The following is a 23,733-nucleotide window of genomic DNA, read 5'->3' on the forward strand; positions in this document are numbered from 1 at the left end:
CCAAAGGCTCCACCTCCTAATATCATCACATTGGTAATTAGGTTCAACATATGAACTTTGAGGGACACAAGCATTCAGACCACAGCATCACTTGTACCCCAAATGTCAAAAATGTTATGTTCTATAGAGTGCATTGGACCCTATGGATTTTAAGGGTACCTTAGAGTCCAACTGAGTTTGCGTATACTCACTCCCTCATCCTTTGCTAGCCAACTTTCTTGGAGCACAGGCCTAGAAATAGATTGGGGTGTTCTAGTCTCCTCAGTAGGCTTACCTCTGAAGTTCTCTTATGACTAGCAGCTAATCTAATGTAATTTACAACAAATTGCTTCTCTGGTTCAAATAGGTTTGGTAATACTTGTAGTTTAAAATTTAGTATCTCCTCTTACTGAATCTGAGAAAATGTCTCTTGACATAAAATAATTAACATGTATAATTAGAGCTTTTAGTAATAATGCTGTGATTAGAAACTTGTGTATACTGTGCATCATAGCAACTCAAGCTATCATTAGAAAGGTAGAGCAGTGAGTGTAGATAAAGGAGAAGAAATCTGTCTATATATGTTTTATTCTTTCTTTGCTATTGATTACATGAAGGCATTGGAAGCCCTCTGACACTTTCATAATTTCTTAATAACAAAGAAATGTGTAAATCTCTTTCCAAGATACCAAAATGGGAAGAACAATAGTAATACTTTATACATAACTATGTAAAATTTTAGGCTAAATAGATAGCTTCTGTATAGTTGCTAAACATATACATTTTGGTTGAATGAATTCCTCAATGTATTTGATCACAGTAAAACAGGCAGATTATTCTCTTTTATCTAGTAGAAGGGCACACCATTGGGAATTATACTAAATGTGTATATGCACTGAGGGTAGCGTTAAAATGCCTACTGCACATATAGAGGAAATTTTAAATTCTGGAGTCATGCCAAAACATACTAGGTTGACAATGGCGTCTCTTCATATTTGCACTGCTGGGATCATAGACATGCTCAGATAGATGTGATAATGACACTGAGTTTCAAGTGACAATATGAGGCAAAAAATAATAGTAGAATCAGTGGAACCATATGACAATTTTATAGACCTTAGAAAGAAAAAGAAAACATAGACCAAATGAAAATTGGGTGCTAAGCTCTGTCTCTCTTCTCCGTCTCTTTTTCTTTCTTTGTGTCTGTCTGCCCCTCTGTCTCTCAGCCTCTCTCTCTCGCTCTGAGTTTTCTAAATAATCTTTTTAAGACAAATTTGGGGTGTCATTGTTCCTGGAAAATACTTATACATTGATAGGGAGATGGAAGAGAAAAAAAATAAGGATTGATAATAGAGGAAAAGATGGTAGGCTAAATGTGAACTTGCAAATACAATTTTTATTGGCAAAAAGAAAAGTCTGTGGGCTAAATTACTTCTGAAAACTATTTACGCATCTATTTCCTATTTGATACTTTTATTTTCTTTGTGCAAATTTTACAAATTTCAGTTACCTAAACAAACTTCTGCCAGAAACCAAGAGAAGACCATTAATCTCATCTGCCAACAATGAAGCTAAATCAGGAATTGAAATCTCCTTCCTCAAGGCAACAATTAAGTGAATACACCAAGCACACTGCTATACTATCTTCTTTGATCTAAACAGAATGACTAAAGATGTATGCTAATATTAACACCTCAGATTCTTGATTTCACTTACCATCTGCAGGGCATCACAATTTGCTCACAATATGAATTGAACTCAAGTAATGGGATAATAGTCTTGAGATTCCAAATTTCAAGAAAACAGAAATTTTAGTAACTAAATCCTTCTTTGCAAATTAGTCACAGAAATGAAACTAGTGCTTGAATAATGTTTTTAATCCTGCTCAATCTATTCACTAATATGAGAACTTGCTGAAGAATTGTGCAATATACTGCAACCTACTAGACAGACTCTCACTATTGTGTTGACATTCACTAAAATTTACAATTATGTCAAAGCAAGATTTTATAGTAAAGTTTTATTTGCTTTAGCCAAATTTTAATCTAAACTATTGGGGAAAATTCTGCACTCATCCAGTGCATCTTCATGTTTTTGACTAGTTAACATGTTAATCAAGAAAAGAGCTATGCCGTCCAACTATTAAAGAAGTTATTTGGAAAAGAAAAGAAATTTGTCTACGAATGTGTGAGTGAAATGTTTCCAAGAAGAAATTATAAATGGACTCTATTTTAGTTCTCTCCTATTACGAATGACAGGTTTAACATTCTTAGAAACCTTAAGAATATAATAACATCTTTAAAAGCCTCTAGGGATTATTGTACATTAATGTATCAGTCAGTAAATTATTTATCTAAAAATTAATCTTCCTAAACAGATTTCCACCCCCCTTCAATTTGAAAGCTAAACTTCTGAGTCTCCACTTCAGCAACTTCATATCTGAAGAGCCTACATCTGTAAAAACATTTCAAATGAAAACACTAAGACAACCCCCAGAGAAGCAAATAAAATGGGAATTAAGTATATAGCAGCCTTTCTACGGTTACATTCCTAATAATAGCAGATTCTAATTTGGTGCCAAACAGAGGTTATATAATAAAATCAGTGAGCAATCTAGTTCTTTTGGTTTCAGTAGAACATTTAGGTGCTTCAGTAATTGTCTCTGTTTCCCCATTTATGCCAATATGGATGGATTACGTGTCTCCGAGACCTGGAAGCAGCGGGCACATTAGTTAGGAAGAAGCATGATTGTACACTAGAGCAAGTGGCAGAAAAAGTGTACGATGAAATGTCTAGGCTCCAAGGGATATGCTGTTAATACAATTGCCAAAACACAAACGTCAAAGATGGATTTAAATTTTCAAGTCATAATTTAAAATTACTCAGCCAGACTTTAACACTCTTACACAAACCACTTTATTCGTTAATAAGACCACTAACCAACAGTAAGACAACCTACCTCCAAAAAAAGATACTAAGCCTACTTTAGGGTACTAGTAATATGTTTTTGGCTTTTTTTTTTTTTTTTAATTCTCTCTCCAATTTACACCCATGGTCTGGACTATCTGTTAAATTTTAAAAACCATTTTTTTTCTAAATTGTCATTAAGGATAACAAGACATAATTTTATAAAACATGAAGGCATTACAATTCTAAGTTTCAAGGAGTCTCCAATTTATCTTTAGAACTCAGGATATAAATGTAGCCAATAGTTTTCACTCATTTCAGATTTTGGTAAAGGTGCTATAAGCATTTAATGAAGCATCTTTGATCCATTTCTACAATCAAGAAATGACAAGATGTTATCTTCAGAAATGACTTCACAAGTGACTCTTGTGCAGAAAACTTTCAGCATGAGAACACTGGGTAGGCAGATTTGAGGCACAGTTTGAAGCAAACTTTTAAATTGTGGTAAAATATACAGAACCTAAAATGTACTATCTTAATTACTTTTAAGTGTACTATTCAGTGGAATTATTCACAATGCTGTTCAACTATTTCCATTATCCATATCCAGAGCTTTTTCACATCCCAAACAGAAACTCTGGACCTACTGAACAGTAATTCCCCCTTCCTCTTTTCCCCTAGTTCCTTCCAGCCCCTGGTAACCGCTAGTCTACTTTCTGCATCTATGAATTTAAAGCAAACTTTTATTTTTTTTTTTTTTAAGCAAAAAACAATCCAACAAACAGAACTACTCCACTTCTATAGGGCATGGGCAGTCAGACAACAAGTTCATAAAACTTTCAGTGAGGCCATGGGGGCCTATTTTCCCCTGCATTTCAGCCATCAAATTTTTTTACATCTATTTTGACAGGTAGACCATACACAATCTTTTCATCTCTTTATCAATTTAGCAAATATTATCTGAGTGCCTACATATGGCCGGTACTCTTAGTTCTGGAAGAAACTAAGATAGACCTCGTCGCTGCCCTCGCAGCCCTCACATTCTGGTTAACACTGCTTCACTTTATCCCCAAACTCTGTAAAGCATGGAAGAGTGTGCAATTTTGATGAGATACCAATGATATGACACAAGCCTTGTGTCAATAACCCATTTTCAGCATCAGAATTGCTAGAACATTATCTACTTTTCACTATTATTTTTGGTCAGTGCTTTACAGGTGATAGATACAAGAAGAGTTGAACTCTATTCCCAATGGATGATGAATATTATGATGAATATTATGCCCTTATGTTGGCCTTCTGGATCTCTGTATCATTTAATTCAACATCTGACAAAACATATAGAAACCAGTGATAGAAAGAGATATGCTTTAGGTTTTCTAATATTTTCTATTTTAAATATCCAATTTGGGATTCCATTTATATGAAATGCCCAGAATAGGCAAATCCAAAGGGACCAAAAGATTGATTAGTGATTGTTAGGGGCTGGGATAGAAGAGAATGAGGAGTGACTGCTAATGGGTACAGGAGTTTCTTTTTGGGGTGATAAAAATGTCTTAAATGGTGGTGGTGGTTGTACAACCTTGTGACTAAAACACTGAATTTTATACTTTAAAATGGTGATTTTACGGTGTGTGAATTATATCAATTTTAATAAAAAATTTAGGTATTCAATAAAGCTAGACACAATGGTAGTAGTGAGAACACATCTTTTAAGTCCATATATAGCTACCAGAGGGTCCTTCCTACAGACTGTAAAAAACAGGTTGGTCCATTCTGAAGTGGCTGCAAACAAGCAGTATATACTGGGGCAATCTGTGAATTCAGATTCAAGCTGGGCAGCATCTGGACAGGAAGTAGAGGAGAAAATCATCTGGTCAGACAAGACTGTCTCCCCATCAGCAGAGGCCCTAATACGTCCTTAAATCACACTCAAACCCCCACATCTGCTTGAAGCAACAGGAATTCAGGTCCAGATAGAAATTACTAGGATTTATCTGCAAAGGAACTCCTATGTTTATACAGACATGGTATTAGATATATACCTGGTAGATTACACACCCCTCCTATGCAGTACATGCCCGCATTAAACATGGAAACTAGACTTTCTCCATGAAAAACCACAGAAATTTTAAAGGTAAATCTGATTTTACCCTAAAATATTTGATATTTTCCTGTTATTAGGAAACTTATTCACCCACCCATGCCTGCACCCACTCACTGATTTATCTACTGTGGTCATCATACTCATTAACTCCTAGGCAAAATCAGTGTAAAAACATTCGATGCCACTTACAAATGGAATGGGTATTGCTAAAAGGACTACAAAACAGTGTTAAGATTTCAGACTCCCCTAGTTGTAAGACAAAAAATAGTATGTAAACACTTGAGAAAAAAAGACAGTCATTTGAAATAGGAAAACCCGAACACTTTGCCCGCTCTGTTTAGAAACAAAAGTAACAGGCTGCTCAAGAACTCAGAGATGCACACAATTATGATTTTATTTGTTAAGTTACAATAGCCAAAAGAGCTTTACAGAAGGCAAAATAAACTACACATCCATTTTAGAAAAGTCCTTTTGTTTCTTTAAATCAGAGGCCCCCTCTAGTGTTTGAAAGCAGTCACAGGCAACACACAATGCAATTGAAAGTAAACAGTCACAGCATTTTACCCGACCTTCCAAAACAAAAGGCTTGCTTCTGTTCCATTCAAGTGGCACAAAAATCAATGAGAGAAAAATAGCTAACCATAATTAATATTGCAAATTCTTGCTATGATTCAGATTCATTATCCTCTCATTCAGTAATTTCTTTATTATTTACTGCTGGGTTATTTTTTACTAGATTAATACTCTGTTAATAAGGAAAAAATATGTAATAAATATAGGGACTTTAATTTCCCTAATAAGAAATATATCTCATTTAAAATGACAGAAAATTAATGTTACCATATATCCTACTCTGCTTTGATGGAAGTTATTGGTAACTTCCTAAAGTATATACTTAATTTTAACTTTATTATACTTGGAAATCAGAACTTTTTAAAGTACGTATATTTTGAAATTCACCCTAATCTGTGACTTTGCTAAAACTTTTTCAGTACTCTGTAAAAGGAGGTGGGAAGCGTTGTTTTGAGGACAAATGTTGGCTCTGAAGAATATGATATAAAGGAACTCTTAGAGTTTATACAGACATGGCACCGCATAAATCCAATGACTGAATCTCGTGCGCTTTTGAAAAAGATTGATTGAAATTAGCGAGAGTAAAAAATAGTTGATTTTCACTCTATTTTTTCAGCTAATGTCTTTATGTGTCTGTTTCCATGTTCTATTACAGAGGGTTTAAGCTGACAGCTAGTATTACTATAACTGGAAAATAAAAAGAAATCTCTAATTTTAACAAAAGAAAACAATGCAAACTTGAGGAAGAAACCAACAGACAAAACTATATTAAGCTAATACTTCATGTTCTTAAAAGTTATAAGTACACTGAAAATTTGAAAATTCAATAGCTCTTGAAACACATTTAATCTGTATTAACTTTATTTAAATAAGTGACCAATTTGTCACCCAACATGTCATATGGCTTCTCTGCACTGATCTTGCTTTGTTTTCAAACTTGTCACTTGCAAATATTGTAAGTTAAGAAAAAAAAGGTCATCTAAAATGAGTTAAACTGGTTACAATTGGTCTCAACTTTTAAGAATTTACATTCAAATGGAATAGGACGCAGCATTTTTAAAGTGCAAGATATACTCTTTTGGCTCAACATGAAACATTATAGAACTGGAAATTACCGCAGTCATTTCTCCTACAACAAACTTAGTTAAAAGCTGTTTTGAAAGTTAGCCATCAGATTATAAACTATGAAAAACACTGAAAAGTCATTCAAAATGAGTATATAAAATGCAAATTACAAATAAAACCAGTGTGGGAGAGGTAGCATAAAGTAAATAAGATCAAATAAATACTATACAATAACATACAAAATTTTGCTTATAAAAAACTGAAAATACCATTTTAAAACATCCATTTTCCTCACTTTTGAGGGTTTTACAAAGAAATTAAAATTTAGACTTAGAGTCTCTATAAAGCTTTTCCAAATGTTATTAATTACTGGCATTGCTTTTTGCCAAAATCTCTCTGATCTGTCGGTCGAGTTCACTTATTATTCGATCCTCGTGATTATACACACCCGTTCTCATCAAAGTATCCCTTTCTTCTATCAGGCGAGTCAAATAATCATCCAAACCTTCTTCCAATACACTGCCATGGGGGCCATCCTTTTTTCCACTTGCAATCTCTGTGGAATCCTGGTATTGTTTTTGCTCTTGTTGCCTTAACCTGAGAAGTCAAGAACAAATGCCGTTCTAGCAACTGTGTTGGTTTTCTTAATGTCACTATTTAAAAACAAAATGATTCAATGGTAAGACAAGGTTTTAGTAATATTTTCAGGAAGAAAACAAACAAAAAAAAAACAATGTTCCACTTGGCTAGTCAGAGTCTGCACATTTATAAAAGGCAACTTTAAAAACAATACTTGTTTTTCTAATTACAACATACATGAAAACTAGATATTTTGGAGCTGTGACAAAATACATGAAAACTAGATATTTTGGAGCTGTGTAAAGAAGAAAATAAAAATTATCTGTAATGTGATCCCAATTTGAGTAATATTTTTCTGTATTTTCAAGTTTAAAAAATGCATATATGTACTTAAAATATGTATTTTTTGAAAAACTTGATGATACTACATATGCAATTCTGTATACTACTTTTCTCATTTATATAGAGTTTTTTTATATCATTAAATGTTCCTCTAAATTGTTTTATAATATTCCATCATTTGGGGTATCATCATTTAGTCATCCTTTATTATTGATCTTTAGGTTGCTCCTAAACCTTTGTTGTTGTTGTTTTGAACATATTTTTAAAAATTCATTCAACAAACATTTATTTGTGCCAAACACATTTTGGGGATACTGCAGTGAACCAAGAAAAAAATTCCCTACTATTATGGAGTTCTATCTCTATCTGTAGAAAGTGAAATTCTGTACGTATGTGTGGTTCAAAGGGCATATGCATGTTAAGGTTTTGTATGGATATCTTCAAGTTATGTTTGTTATAATCTCATTTGGGGATGAGAAAAGGAGAGTAGATGCTGACCTGAGATTTGGGTATTTCCAATAGAATACTGTTGAACAAACTGTCTTGAAACTGGAGCAGTAATAATAATACTTAGTATATTTTGTTTGTTTGAGACAAGGTCTCACTCTGTCGCCCAGGCTGGAGTGCAGTGGTGTGATCACAACTCACCGCAGCCTCGACCTCCTGGGCTCAATGGATCTGCCCACTCAGCCTCCCAAGCGGCTGGGACTATAGGCCATGCCACCACACCTGGCTAAATTTTGTGTATATATATTGTTTTTAGAGACGACATTTCATTATGTTTTCCAGGCTGGTCTGAAACTCCCTCACTCTCTTAACCACTTCTTGGATAGCATGATATATTGCCCCTTACTGTCCTGGTCACATGCCATTGGAAGCTCTCTAGGTAGCTGATTTCCCTTAAAGTGTGTTGCACAGTGGTAAGAACACCCCAGAGGTGATTTACCAGTACTGAATACTGAACACTACATCTATGAATGTCCCTAACTGCACTGACTCTTCGGTAGCCAAATCACACCATTATTAGTGGCCACGTAAGTTCTCCTAGGCTTCTTCACATGAACTGTTTCATATCTTATCTATCACTTAAGTGATTTTTCTTATAGCTTATACAGAGGACTCTGCTTTTGTCTCTAATATATTTAATCTTGTTGGTTTCAGTTCTCTCAGAATCCTAATTTATTAAGACATTAGTAAGATTCAATTGTGTATGATCTACAAATTTGATAGACAACATGGATATCTTTAACCCACCAGAACAGTGCTTAGCAAACAGCAGGAGCTAAATATATATTTGCTAAACTAGAACCAAGAAAGTGCTATATTTTGGAAGGCAAGGATATTATAATTCACTAATTTGTAATATCTTCCAAGTCTACAACATGGTAGATACCAAATAAATATTTCCTGAATAAATGAGAATAAAAGTACCACAGATTGAATCCTGTTAAGCATGGTACTTAGAGCTGACCTTTTACAACTGGTATTTCTTCAATTATCTTTTAAATATAGTTATTTAATTCAGCTAGGAACCCACTTAATATAGTGACCACATTTTTCTCCACTTCATACATGGAGATATAATAAGGTACTGTTTTAAATGTAATGTGTACGCTCTGAACTGTGTCCCTGTCCAATTCAGATGTTGAACCCTTAACCTCCAATGTGATAGTATTTGGAGATGGACCTTTGGGAGACAATCAGGTTTAGATGAGGCCATGAGGATGAACTCTCATCATGGGATTAGTGCTCTCCTAAGAAGAGACATCAGAAAGAGGACACAGCGAGAAGGTGGCTCTCTAAAACCAACCACACTGGCACCATGATCTTTGACTTCTAGCCTCTAGTACTGTGAGAAAATAAACTTGTTTAATCTACCCACTCTGTGGTATTTTTTTTAACCAGTCCAAGTTAACTAAAACTGCACTTTGCTCCAAGAAAAATATACAAAACCCTTGATAAACTAAGCTAAAAAGTCTTCCCCCAAAACCACCCTCCAAAAAGACTAGAATTCATTTTTATGCTGCTTCCTAGTGATTACTTTTCTAACATGAAACACTTGAAGTTGTGATTCAGATGAACACAGCACTACAGAGAAGCCCAGTGTAGCATAGTAGTTAAAATGCAATCTCTGGAATCGGATTTGAACTCTGGCTCCATGATTTACTAGCTACATGATCTTGAATAATGTTTAAGCTCTATCTTTAATCTTCAATCTCTTCATCTTGAAAACGGTGAAAATATCTTCCTCACAAAGTAGCTCTGAAGATTTAAAAAAAAATGAGCCGGGCAATATAAGACATTTAAAACAGCTCCTGGCACAAAGTAAGGGCTCATTAAGAGCTATTGTTACAGATATTAATAATATAACTAAATTTGAAATTTCTTATACTTTATATAAGTCAAGACTCAGTTTAATAGTAGCAATAATCCTGATATCATCACACAAAAATAAATTTTAAAGTAGTAATGCTATAAATGGAAATACAAGAGCTGAATGGACTTGCCATAGCTGTATTCATAGAAAAAAAAAAAGTTTAATAGTCTTTGGCATAGATTTTCTTTTCTTTCTTTTTCAATTTGACACAAGGTCTCACTCTGTCACTCAAGCTGGAGTGCAGTGTGGCATGATCACAGCTCACTGCAGCCTGGATCTCATGGGCTCAAACGATCCTCTCAAAGTGCTAGGATTACAGGCATGCGCCACAGTACCCAGCTGGCATAGATTTTCTATTGTATACGTCTGCTACATTTTATATATGATCTACTTTATCCTTGGGAGACCTGAAGTTGTACCTTCCCTAAACCAAACTTTGGTTTTTGAAAGAAACACTTTTAGTTATTATACCTGTTCAATTCATTTCTTATATCCAACAATTCTTGTCGCTCGGTTTTTACTGTATCTTTTTCCTCAGCGGCAAGGTAACGTAGTCTCATCTGTTCCAATTCTTCCTGCTGTTTTTTAAGACGAGCCATTTGACTTTCTTGCTCCCTCTTGAAAGAAACAAAGAAACAAGCCATATCCTTAATATTAGGAACAAATATTTTATATGACTTTGACTTGGGATTATAATCCTATTTGACAACACCCATGATATAGCCACACACTGCCAATTCTTTTTTTTTAAGAACAGAGTCTCACTGTGTTGCCCAGGCTGGAGTGCACTGGCTAGTCACAGGAGCAACGAAGCACACTACAGCCACAGACTACTGGGTTCAAGCAATCCTCCTGCTTCGGCCTCTGGGCCCAAGTAGGAGTACCTGGGCCCAAGATGTGTGCCCACCCTTGCACTGCTAATTTTATGAGTTATATATTATCTAGAAATACCCAGCTAGGTTTTCTCTAAATACTCTATTACTTCTCTTTTACTATAAGTCATAATCCTTCAATCAGTGATTGATATTAGCTGACTATCACAGGACAACAGAAGTTGAAGGCAAGAAAGAGGGTGCTATCAATACAATGAACTGCCAAAAGGCTAGTGGTAAGAGCAGCATCTGAGAAAACCACCATACAAAGATGTACCTAGAAAAATTCAATAACTGTCCCTATACAAATCACTAATTCCACTCCTACTTCAGTAAATATGCCTTTCCACTCTGTTCTCCAGACTCGTACAAAAACCTATGCACATATATTCTTAAACAAAAATGAAAACAAACAATACATTCTAGTTTGCATTTTTAAAAAAGTTTAACTATTCTTCAGGTCAATAGATAAAGTCTTTTAAAATAAATGAGTAACATTCCACATAATGGATATTCCATGACTTATTCAACCACTTTCTCAATAACAGACCTGTTGCTACTACAAACAATGCTGTAATAGGACACCTTGTCATCTATCACACAGTTAGTTCAGGAATCCTTAAGTCATTTTCTTTTGTTTAGGACAGAATCCCAAAGTGGGAGAGCTGAGTCAATAGGTTTTTGTTAACTATTTTTTTAAAGTATTTATTGAATTGTAACAAACAGAAAACTGCCAAATGACATGGTACATTTTGATATACTTTCACAAAGTAGACCACTCACATACCCACCATCCAGATCAGACTGCCAGAATCCCAGAAGTCTGTGTCTCTTCCCAGTCACTAACCATTCACCCTTTCCCAACGATAACTACTACCCTAATTTTAAAAACACAAATCAGTTTTGATCTTAACACAGAATCTGTACAGTAAGTATTTGTGTCAGGGTTCTTTCATTTAACATTGTTTTTGAGACTCATTGTTCTCTGTAGTTAATCATTTACATTATTATACAGCATTCCATTGAATGAATATACAATTTATTCATTCCACTGCTGAAGGACATTGGGCAGTTTCCAGTTTTGAATTATAAATAATGGTGATGTGAAGATTTTATACATGTCTTTTGGAACACATTTGTATGCATTCCTACTGGATATATACATAGGCTTCAAATTGCGTGGTCAGAGGACGTAAGAATTACAACAGCATTAGTAAATACAGGTTTTAGTATCCTTTATCTGAAATGCTTGGGGCCATAAGTGTTTTGATTTTGAAATATTTGCATATACGCAATGAGATATCTTGGGGATGGGATCTTCTAAACATGAAATTCACTTATGTTTCACATACACCTTGTATACACAGCCTGAAAGTAATTTTACATAACGTTTTACACAATGTTTTAAATAATTCTGTGTGAACTGTCACATAAGGTCAGGTGTAGATTTTTCCACTTGTGGTGTCCTGTCAGGGCTCAAAAAGTTCAGATTTTGAAGCATTTCGGATTAGGGATGTTCAACCTGTATTTCCAAACAGTTTGCAAAGTACTCTTATCAATTCATACTTCCACTTGAGCATTCCAGTGCTTTATATTCTTGCCAACACTTTGTAATGTCATTTTTTTCATTTTAGCCATTTGACAGGTTACATAGTAGTATCTCATTGTGATTTTATCTTGCACTATTCAAAGACCAGTGAGGTTGAACACATTTTAATAGTTTTAATGACATTTAGGTATCTTTGTTTACAAAGTTCCTATTTATGCTTTTGGTACTTTACTTGGTTGTCCATCTTCTGTTATTGATGTTTATAAATACTGGATAAGCCCTTTGTCAATTATATGAATTACAACTATTTCCCAGCAGTCTTTGGCCTTTTTACTCCTTTAATGATGTTTTTAATAAAGAGAAGTCCTTGATTTTAACATAGTTCAGATTTTTCTGTTTATTCCTTTTTGGTTAACCGTGCTCTTTCCTATTTAAGACATTTTTTTGCCTGTCTCAATCTTGAAGATATTCTTTTACGTTACCCTCTTGAAGTTTCACTTTTTCCCCATGTAGAGCTCAAACCTAGCAACATTTACTGAAAAACATCTCTTGTTGCTTGGCAGTTATCACCTGTCACATATCACCTCTGTCCATATATGTATGTTTTTGTTTCTGGATGCTCTAAACTGATCTATTTATCCTTACATTAATACTACACTGTTTTAATTACTGTAACTCTTGTAACAATGTCTTAATATATGATAGTGTAAGTTCTTCTACCTTTGGCTATTCTTCAAAATGATTTTAGCTTTTCTTGGCTCTTACATTTTCATATAAATTTCCATTTCTAAGGCTAAAAAAAACCTGCTGAGATTTTATGATGATTATATTGAATCCACAGATCAGTTTGGCCAAAACCAGTGTCTTTAAAATATTGATTTTTCAATCAATGAAATGGTTTACCTAATTATGTAGGTCTTAACTTTTGATAATAGTTTATAGTTCTCTATATGCTAAGACTAACATATTTCTTTGATTATATTTTAGATGTTACTGTAAATGGTAGAGCTTTACAGTTTTCACTTCCTAATTGCCTCTAGTAAACAAATAACATTGATTTTTACATACTGACTTTGTTTCCAGCCAACTTGTGAAACTCACTTATTCCTAATAGGTCACTGTAGATACTTTTTAGCTTTCTAAATACATCTGTGTTATCTGCAAATAAGGGTAGTTTTATTTTCTCCTTTCCAAATAATACACTATTTCTTTTTCTTGCCCTATTACACTGGCTAGAACACCTCTAATACAATGCTGAAAAGAAACGATAATAGAGGGAATGTTTCTTTTATTTCTGATCTCAGAGAAAAGTTTCATTATTTTAAGAATGTTTTTTGTAGGCTTTATGTAAAAACTCTTTATTAGATTATCAAATTTCCTGTCTAGTCTTAGTTTGTTAATGAATATGACTTTTTCTGCAGCTATTGATATGTTTTTTGGTTTTTTTCTCCTTTAATCTTTGAATGTGGTAAATAACCAACCTTGCATTTGTTTAGTAAATAAACTTCATTGTGATGCTTACAAGTCTAATATCTTAAACTTGTATCTTTAATGTTTTAAAAGACTGGCCAATTAATTTTGTCCTTATAAGCTTTTAGGATCAAGGTTATGCTAGTCTCATTAAAAAAAAAAGTAAGAAGCATTTTTCACTTCCCATTTTCAAAAATCTTTGTGTAAGATTAGTGTTATTTCTTCCTAAAATGTTTACTAAAATTCAAATGTGAAGACATATGGGTCTGGAGCCTTCTTTGTGGGCAGGTTTTTTATACAGATTCAATTTCTCTAACAGCTATAAGACTATTTCTATTTTCTGTTTCTTGGTGTATCAGTTTTGGAAGTTCTTTTTTCAAATTCACATGAAATTGTTCATACTATCCTCTTATCTCTGTAAATGTCTTTGAGATCTGTAGTCTCGTCTCTTTTTTCAACTCCTGATATGGGTAGTTACTGTCTATTCTTGTCCTTGGATACTTGCTAAGTGGGGGTGGGGTCCTTTCAAAGACATGACTTTTGGCTTCATTGATTTTTCTTGTACATTTTCCCCCATTTCATTAATTTCTATTCATCTTATTTCCTTGCTCCCATTTTACTTTCTTCTTCTTCTACTGAGTTTTTGAAAGGAATATTTAGAGAGATTTATTGTCTTATTTTCTAAACACAACTGTGGTTATACATTTCCCTCTAAGCACAGCTTTCACTAAATCCCACACTTTGATGTGTTTTATGTGCACTATTTTTCAGTTCAAAATATTTTCTAATTTTACTGTGGTCTCCAGTTTACCATGGGTTACGAGAAGTATACTACTTAATATTCACTCATTTGGGGACATTTCTTATTATCTTTTTATTTCTAGCTAAATATCACTGTGGTCAGAGAACATATTCTAAATTACAATCTTCTGGAATGTGCTGAGAATTGTAGTTTAATCCAGCATATAAGCAACTGGGCTAAATGTTCCATGTGTACTAGAAAATAGTGTATATTCTGGACTTTTTTGATGAAGTGTTCTAGAATATACCAATGGTTAGTTGTGTTGCCCAAATCTTCTACATTGTTACTTATTTTCGATCTGTTTGCACCATCAGTTCTCAGGAGAGTTATGGTAAAATCTTCTATCATTATAGATTTACCTATTTCTCTTTTTAGCTCTATTAATTTTTTTTATCTAATTTGTTGCTGTGTTACCAGGTACAAATGTAGAATTGTTGTCATCTTCTAGGTGGATTAACCCCCTTTTATAACTATGAAAACTCCCTTTACCTACAGTAAAATGCCTCTAGCCCTAAAGTCTGGTTTGCCTAATATTAAGTATTGCTAGACCAGCTTTCTCTTACTTAGCACTATTGTAGTATATATTTTCCTTCTGTTAGAATTCAACCATCCTATGTTTTTTTTAAATATATTTTTATTATACTTTAAGTTCTAGGGTACATGTGCACAACGTGCAGGTTTGTTACATATGTATACATGTGCCACGTTGGTGTGCTGCACCCATTAACTCGTCATTTAGCATTAGGTATATCTCCTAATGCTACCCCTCCCCCCTCCCCCCACCCCACAACAGTCCCCGGTGTGTGATGTTCCCCTTCCTGTGTCCATGTGTTCTCACTGTTCAATTTCCCACCTATGAGTGAGAACATGAGGTGTTTGGTTTTTTGTCCTTGCGATAGTTTGCTGAGAATGATGGTTTCCAGTTTCATCCACATCCCTACAAAGGACATGAACTCATCCTTTTTTACGGCTGCATAGTATTCCATGGTGTATATGTGCCACATTTTCTTAATCCAGTCTATCGTTGTTGGACATTTGGGTTGGTTCCAAGTCTTTGCTATTGCGAATAGTGCCGCAATAAACATACGTGTGCATGTGTCTTCATAGCAGCATGATTTATAGTCCTTTGGGTATATACCCAGTAATGGGATGGCTGGGTCAAATGGTATTTCTAGTTCCAGATCCCTGAGGAATTGCCACACTGACTTCCACAATGGTTGAACTAGTTTACAGTCCCACCAACAGTGTAAAAGTGTTCCTATTTCTCATATCCTCTCCAGCACCTGTTGTTTCCTGACTTTTTAATGATCACCATTCTAACTGGTGTGACATGGTATCTCATTGTGGCTTTGATTTGCATTTCTCTGATGGACAGTGATGATGAGCATTTTTTCATGTGTTTTTTGGCTGCATAAATGTCTTCTTTTGAGTAGTGTCTGTTCATATCCTTCACCCACTTTTTGATGGGGTTGTTTTTTTCTTGTAAATTTGTTTGAGTTCATTGTAGATCCTGGATATTAGCCCTTTGTCAGATGAGTAGGTTGCAAAAATTTTCTCCCATTCTGTAGGTTGCCTGTTCACTCTGATGGTAGTTTCTTTTGCTGTGCAGAAGCTCTTTAGTTTAATGAGATCCCATTTGTCAATTTTGGCTTTTGTTGCCGTTGCTCTTGGTGTTTTAGTCATGAAGTCCTTGCCCATGCCTATGTCCTGAATGGTATTGCCTAGGTTTTCTTCTAGGGTTTTTATGGTTTTAGGTCTAACATGTAAGTCTTTAATCCATCTTGAATTAATTTTTGTATAAGGTGTAAGGAAGGGATCCAGTTTCAGCTTTCTATGGCTGAAACTGGATCTTTCTTCAGCTTTCATATGGCTAGCCAGTTTTCCCAGCACCATTTATTAAATAGGGAATCCTTTCTCCATTTCTTGTTTTTGTCAGGTTTATCAAAGATCAGATAGTTGTAGATATGCAGCATTATTTCTGAGGGCTCTGTTCTGTTCCATTGGTCTATATCTCTGTTTTGGTACCAGTACCATGCTGTTTTGGTTACTGTAGGCTTGTAGTATAGTTTGAAGTCAGGTAGCGTGATGCCTCCAGCTTTATTCTTTTGGCTTAGGACTGACTTGGTGATGCAGGCTCTTTTTTGGTTCCATATGAACTTTAAAGCAGTTTTTTCCAATTCTGTGAAGAAAGCTTGATGGGGATGGCATTGAACATTCCATGCTCATGGGTAGGAAGAATCAATATTGTGAAAATGGCCATACTGCCCATCCTGTGTTCTTATATTTAAGGTGTACCTCTTACAAAGCATATTGTTAGCTTTTTAAATTCAGCTTTTAAATATCTGTCTTTAATGGGAGCATTTGGTCCACTTATATTTAAAGCATTTGGTGATATAGATTTAAATCTTTCCATCTTATGATTTTCTATTCATTCCATCTATTTTATGTTCCTTCTTCTCTCTCCTTTTAATCAAATAATTTGTCAATTTTCACCGTAAATCTTGTTACTAAATCATTTTTAACTCTTCTTTAAGAAATATGTATTCCTCACTTAACAGAATCTAATTAGGACTTTTACAACTTCAGATAATGCAACATACTTTAAACATTTCACTCTCTTTCTTCGTATTTTTGCACTATTTTTGTCATAAATTTTAATTCTATGTATATTTTAAAGTCAACAAATACTGTTATTGTTGTTTTCCTACAACCAATATCCATTTACAGTTAGCCTGATATTTAATTTCCATTGTTCTTTACTCTTCTGCATTTCAAAGCTTTCTTTTGAGATCATTCTTCTTCTGCCTGAAGAACCCAGGTATTTCTTTTGCTTCAGATTTGCCATGATAAATTCTGCCAATTTTTGTCAGTCTGAAGTCTTTCATTTATAAATAATGCTTTTACTGGGTAACAAAATTTTAGTTCAGCAATTGTTTTCTTTAGTACTTTAGGGATGCTATTTTACTGCCTTACAAATTTCTCTGTTTTTGTTAAAAAGTCATCTGTCAGTTTTATCATTGCTCCTTTGAAGGCAATGTAATCTGCCCACCTCTGCCCCCAACAGCTTTTAAGGTTTTTCTTTGCTTTTTGTCAATTTTGCTGTGATGCATCTAGGTAGGCTTACTTTGTATTTATCCTGCTTGCAGTTCATAGATATTTTTGAATCTATGAACTGATATCTTTTTTACTTTTGGAAAATTCTTAGCCAGTATCTCTTTAAATATTGCTTTCTCCCCATTCTTTCTCCAATTGCACATAAGATAGTCTCAAAATATACCACTTCTCTAATACATTTCTTCATCATATCACCTATTTTCTAGAGTATAATAATGATAGTATTTCGAACTTCTTGTCTGATATTCCAAAATCTGAATTACACTTGTTAATTTCTAATGAGCACAAGACATAAACAGGCACTCCACAGATGAAGAAATGTAAGTGGCATGGCAAAACCCTGTCTTTACAAAAATCAGCCAGGCACGGTGACATGCACCTGTAGTCCCAGATACTTGGGAGGCTGAGGTGGATGACCTGAGCCTAGGAGATCGAGGCTGCAGTGAACTGTGAATACACCACTGCACTCCAACCTGGGTGACAGACCTTGTTTCAAAAACAAACACAGGAAAAGATGCTCAAAGTTATTAGTAACTAGAGGAATGAAAATGTAAGCCCCAATGTGACACTACTTGGGGCCAACCAAACTGAAAAATTTAAGACATCTGACAATAGCCAATTGTTGGCAAAAATGTGAAGGACAAGAACAATTAATATGCTACTACTGGGAATTATAAATTAGTATAACAACTTTAAAGATAATTATGTAATATTTAGTGAAGCTGAAGAAATGAATGTCCCCTAGTACCAGAAATCCTCTTTTTAGCTATAAATACTACAGAAACTCTTACAGGTACTAACACATTCAGTGTTCTCTTATCCTGGATAAAATTGTGCAATATTTATAGAGAATGATGCTATGTATTTAAAAGTTCAAAACATACAAAACTAAGCAATGTTGTTTGCAAAAAGACTTTTAATATATCTTATGTTACAAAATTATGATGAAAAGCAAAGGAATAATAAATATCAAATTCAGGATAGTGGTTACCTCTGGAAAGAGAAGACACAGTTGAGAAAGGGACACAGAGGGCTTCCAAAGCATTCATAATGCTCTGTTTCTTAAACCAGGAGGCAGGTGGAAAGAGTAGAAGAACCTTCTTTGAAATGCATATTTCATTTTAAAGTTATTTAAAAAGAAAAACATATCTGGACAAAAATACGCCAAACTGTCTTCTTTGACTGAGGAGAGGATAAGATTGCTGGTGATCTGTAGTGTCTATGTTATATGGTGCTGCAAATTGGCTTTTTAAAAAATTTTTACAATGAGTAAATATGACTGCAAGCAGGAAATAAGTAATAAAAGTTGATTATTAGCTTTAGATTACTCTGTAAAATTAAGTTTTTGAAAAAATTTAACATTTTCTAAAACATAAGAAAATCCTTTAAATGCTTTGAATTTTTAATCAAGTATAGGGCATTAATAATAATCACACACACACACAAATTAGAGGTTAGTGAAAGAAGTCCTCCCCAGTGCCAGGTGCTCTGGGTTAAAGGCTCCTCAATCAAGTGAGTATAATCTTTATTTTGCCTTGGCTGCCTATAAATCCAGAGAGGAGATGTAAACATACATACACTAGACTAAACAGCGGCTAAAAAGTGGCCACTACTTACTCTCCCACTCACACATACCATGTAAGTCTGTGGGAAAAAACTTACAACTAAACTAAGGAACTCAAGTAAAGTTTTCTGAAAATAACCCAGAGCTGACAAGTCAGTAGGAGGGCCTGGATGGTTTCAAGACACAGTTTTTAACCAAGACTTGGACCTCCAACTGTTTTCTTAAACAAAGATTTACATCCCATCCTTGGCTAAATTACTTATAAATTAATCAAATTAATTACTCAGAGTGGATAAGCAGGAGGCTGGACAAGATAGTGCTGATGTCAGCCAATGAAGTCTGTGTTGTTTTAACTAAATATATCAGCTCAGTTTTAAACAGATCTACTGTGCACAAATATGGTAAGGGACCCACAATCCTTCCCAAAACATTAGTTCTCTTTCCTGTCCTGGGAACAAACACACCTACTCTGAATATATCTGACATAAAAATGTTAAATTGTCTACAACAAACTCATACTTCATAACAATGCTTTATTTTTTAAAAAGTAGGTTTTATTCTGCTTAATGATATTCTAAGATGTCAAGAAACGTTTTTAAGTAAATATGCAAATATGCTGTTTAGAGCACAAGTAGGAAAGCAGACAACTTCACTTGAGTATTTGTAGACCAATGCAATTCAAGTATTTGTTTTGGTTTTTAAATATTTCTATAGTATATCTTGAAGAAGAAAAAAAGGAAACTAAATTACCTCTTACAAGTCTAACAAGTAGAACTTTTAACTTTGTCTCATGATATCAAACTTAAGGGTATCACTTCCTCATTTTCTAAATCAGGACTCATTTTATGTTATGCTTATTTATATTTTACAGCTGTTGCCTTCCCAGTTATCAAAGAACAAAAAAGCTTACCACTGGGAAACAGGCTTTTACAGTTGTGAATCAAAAGAAAATTTTTTTTCTAAATAATTAGAAGGTTATAAAATAATTAGAAGGTTATATTTTTAATTCACAAATTGACTATCCTAGGTCACCTCTGAGTAATGGAAATCTCTGTTTAAACATTCTTCTGGCAATGGGCACCAAGCATTAGGTCTTATTTCCAAGCTTTACCAGCTGGGTTTTGTCATTAACATTTATTAACAATCTAAGATATGGCTTTCACCATCTAATCCATACTATACAAATGTTTTGTATGGCCCTCCAGAGGGTTTTGATGTGACAAATTACTGGCAGAGATTACAGCCCCGTGGCTATTCACCAGAGGCAATGTAAAATTAACATGGTACTAATCCAATTTAAACAAGAAGTTGCACAAACAATCTTCTGAACAAAACCAGACAGACAATTCCAAAATTATATTCAAGCACAATTAAATGTGTTTTTAATAAAAAGTTTGAGGAAAAAAAATGGAGTAATTTTCACACACATGAAATGTGCCTATTTGATGAAGTTATTAATTTTAACCTTACTAAAACAGTCAGGGGCAGAGCACAATTCACTATGGTAATCCCAAGGTCTATTACTTTTCTTCTTAAAGTGTTGCATCTCAGTGTAGTCTGCAGAACATCAATGATTCCTAGTGACCTCAAAATGTGTTTACAGTGTTGCCTCTAAAGCAGAAAGTTTGTGGGATAAGGATTAAAATTGGTTTGCAATGAAAAAGCAATGAGCATCTCTGCACTCAAAGAACTTTTCTTTCATGGAGTATAGGTTTCAGAACTGAACCACTAATTTAAAACTTTTTTTTTTCCTTTTCTTTACAAAAGGTATCTGAATGTTTGTGATATTCTCCTTATTTGAATAAAATAGCTAAAATTACTTTGCAATGCTTTTTGGGCAAGAGGGTAGGAAATACACAAGAAGAAGGTTAAATAGAAAATGGATTAAATGGAAAAAAGATCCAGAAGATAACAAAAGTGTATGAGGATGCGTGTGTTAGGAAGGAGGGATTCTTGTATTGGAGCCTTTCACACTGAATCTTCTTTTAAAGGAGACTACTTCAATACCCCAGTGTAAAACTAACCAAAAGTCAGGAATTTGGGGGATTCTATTCAGAACATTGTTTACTTATTTTTTTTGAAACTACCTCAAATGGTGAAAAACTTAAAGAATGTAATCTATTATATACACATATGAACATGACAAAGTAAAAAGTTCTTGCATAGATACTTCTCAATAAAAAACATGTCAATTATAATGACATTAAGTTTCAGTAATTAATGATTATTCAGTTCTCCATAGAAAATGCCCTAACCAATAGCTAACATTGTTCCCCCTTTTCAGCTGATTTGGGTAATGTGTAATGACTGTTCACTGCTCAGCTTCTTCAATGGAAGCACTATTTTCCACTTCTTCCCCATCTACTCTCCATTTAAAAACTTGAAATGATTTCCTATCCAGTAGTGTTATTTGAATCTTTTTCTCTTCGAGATATTTCTCCCTTAGCTTTGAGTGACAAACGTGGTGACAGCCCCCAGTGGTCCTTTTGTTTTTCTAATACTTGCTGACTTCATTTACATTTCTTACCACACTGCTATATTCTAAGTAAGTATCAGTCCTCCTAGGTGAACAACTGCTATATCCGTAGCATCCCATTGTGCAAGGTGCCTAGCAGGCTCTCAATAAGCACTTGCTGAATGAATAAAAGAATGAACTAACTACAGCTGTTTCTTCATCTCAATGTACTCACATTCCTTTATACTCAAACTTGGGAAGTTTACCTACTGACACTCTTGCACATCTGTACATTTAGCCCTTACATACTTTTTCCTTCTGTACAGTTTTCTACAGAACGTCTATCACTGCATAACAATATCCCCCAATTATGCACACTTAAGAATTCTGACTGTCAGTCACAAAGCCCTCTAGTATTTGTTCTGTTCATCAATATCAAAAGCTACTGTCCAATTAGGTCCCCACTGACTAAACGCACCACCACCACAGAACAGCTTTATGGCTCATCTCTTTTTAACAACCACTCGTTTAATTCTCAGAATAACCTGTGGAAGAAAATTTCTCATTGTTCAAATGAAGAGACTAATCAGAGAAGTTAAATTCCCAGTCAGAGAGGTAGAACCAAAATTCAACCTAGCTCTCTTGACTCCAGGGCCATGTTCTTAACAACTATTTATGCTGCTTCTGATGGAGTTTATATCTTGTTACCTTTAGCAGCCATTCTCATCATATTTCCTTGGCCCCAATTCCACAGGGACTCCTCTCTGTTATACTATATGCACTTAAATATCTTGGCATCATGACCATATATTAGCTGCTTCTCTCTCAAAATCACTTTAATTCTCATACCAGACCTGGTCTCTCTTGTCAATGATGGCATTTTCCTTCTTAGGATATACCAACTCACGATGACCCGTACCTCAGTACTCTCGTCAGAGTGGCTAATTTTCTTCTAGAAATTATTTCATTCCTTGACTTCAATGGACTAAGACCATATCATAAAAGGGAAAGAGCCTGAGGCTGGATTCATCAAAAGCTTTCAATGCTAGGTCTATCACTTAGTACCTGTGTGATCACATGCAACTTAACTTCTTTAAGTCTCAGTTTCTTCATCTATTAGGTTGGTGCAAAAGTAACTGCGCTTTTTGCCACTTTCACTTTTGCACCTACCTAATAAAATGGGAATATTACCTGCTATGTAGGGATCTTTGTCAGGATTAAATGATAAATTCTGAAGGGCTCAGTGTTACACCTAGCACAAAGTAAGCCTTCGATACATGCTAATTGCTCTAACAGTATCATCATAATGATCTTCACATTTTCTCTAGTTGTTATTTCATTAGCTTTCTTTTCTCTTTCCTAAACATAAGAATTCCAAGTTCTGGCTGGCACAACTTCAAAGACTACCTCTGCAAAGGACTCCTTTATGTCTATTTTTAAGCCCAATCATTCTCCCAACAACAGATCCATATTTCTAACTGGTAGCCGAATTTCGTTCTGTAAAAATTAAAACATCCAAATTTGCAAATCCTGTCTCCTTCCCACCCTCCAAACAGCTTTTAGTAACTGTATTTCCAAAACTGGACCAGACACTGAAGCTTGAGCCCTTGGCATCATATTTGACAAGAATCTTCTTGTTGCATTCCTACTGCTACTACTTAAGTTCCAGCCCTTATTACCAGAAATGACTTAGAAAACGGGCCCTCCTCTGTTTTATAAGAACAGCCTATGCTTTCCCACTTCATGCCTCTTTGCTATGATCATTCTGTCCATTATATTTACATTTCCCCCACTACTTTCCTAAATCACAACCAATTCCTCTATTAAAATCTTAAGTATCTATCTCCAGAGGTCTATCACAAATACCTCCTCTCCTATGACACCTTTCCAACTCCTATTAAATAGATGTACTTTCTCCTCCTGAGTACTCTATATGGCCGGTGTCAAGGCTCTTACTATTAGACAGTAAATTTTATAT

The 23,733-nt window shown here is 34.6% G+C and overlaps 1 protein-coding gene across 2 annotated transcripts in view; it reads right to left on the reverse strand.

Moving 5' to 3' along the window:
• Nucleotides 1-5,369: 5,369 nt before the first annotated feature.
• CEP120 (centrosomal protein 120) overlaps nt 5,370-23,733 on the reverse strand; it is a 75,601-nt gene continuing 57,237 nt past the window's right edge. For both annotated transcript variants that reach the window (XM_063665172.1, XM_063665171.1), the window contains 2 exons: nt 10,401-10,546; nt 5,370-7,228 (listed from right to left, as the gene is read on the reverse strand). In XM_063665172.1, coding sequence (XP_063521242.1) covers nt 6,994-7,228; nt 10,401-10,546 — 381 coding nt within the window. In that variant the 3' untranslated portion in view covers nt 5,370-6,993. The remainder of the gene's footprint in view (nt 7,229-10,400; nt 10,547-23,733) is intronic.

This window comes from Pongo pygmaeus, chromosome 4, assembly GCF_028885625.2.
Source record: "Pongo pygmaeus isolate AG05252 chromosome 4, NHGRI_mPonPyg2-v2.0_pri, whole genome shotgun sequence".
Classification (NCBI taxonomy): domain Eukaryota; kingdom Metazoa; phylum Chordata; class Mammalia; order Primates; family Hominidae; genus Pongo; species Pongo pygmaeus.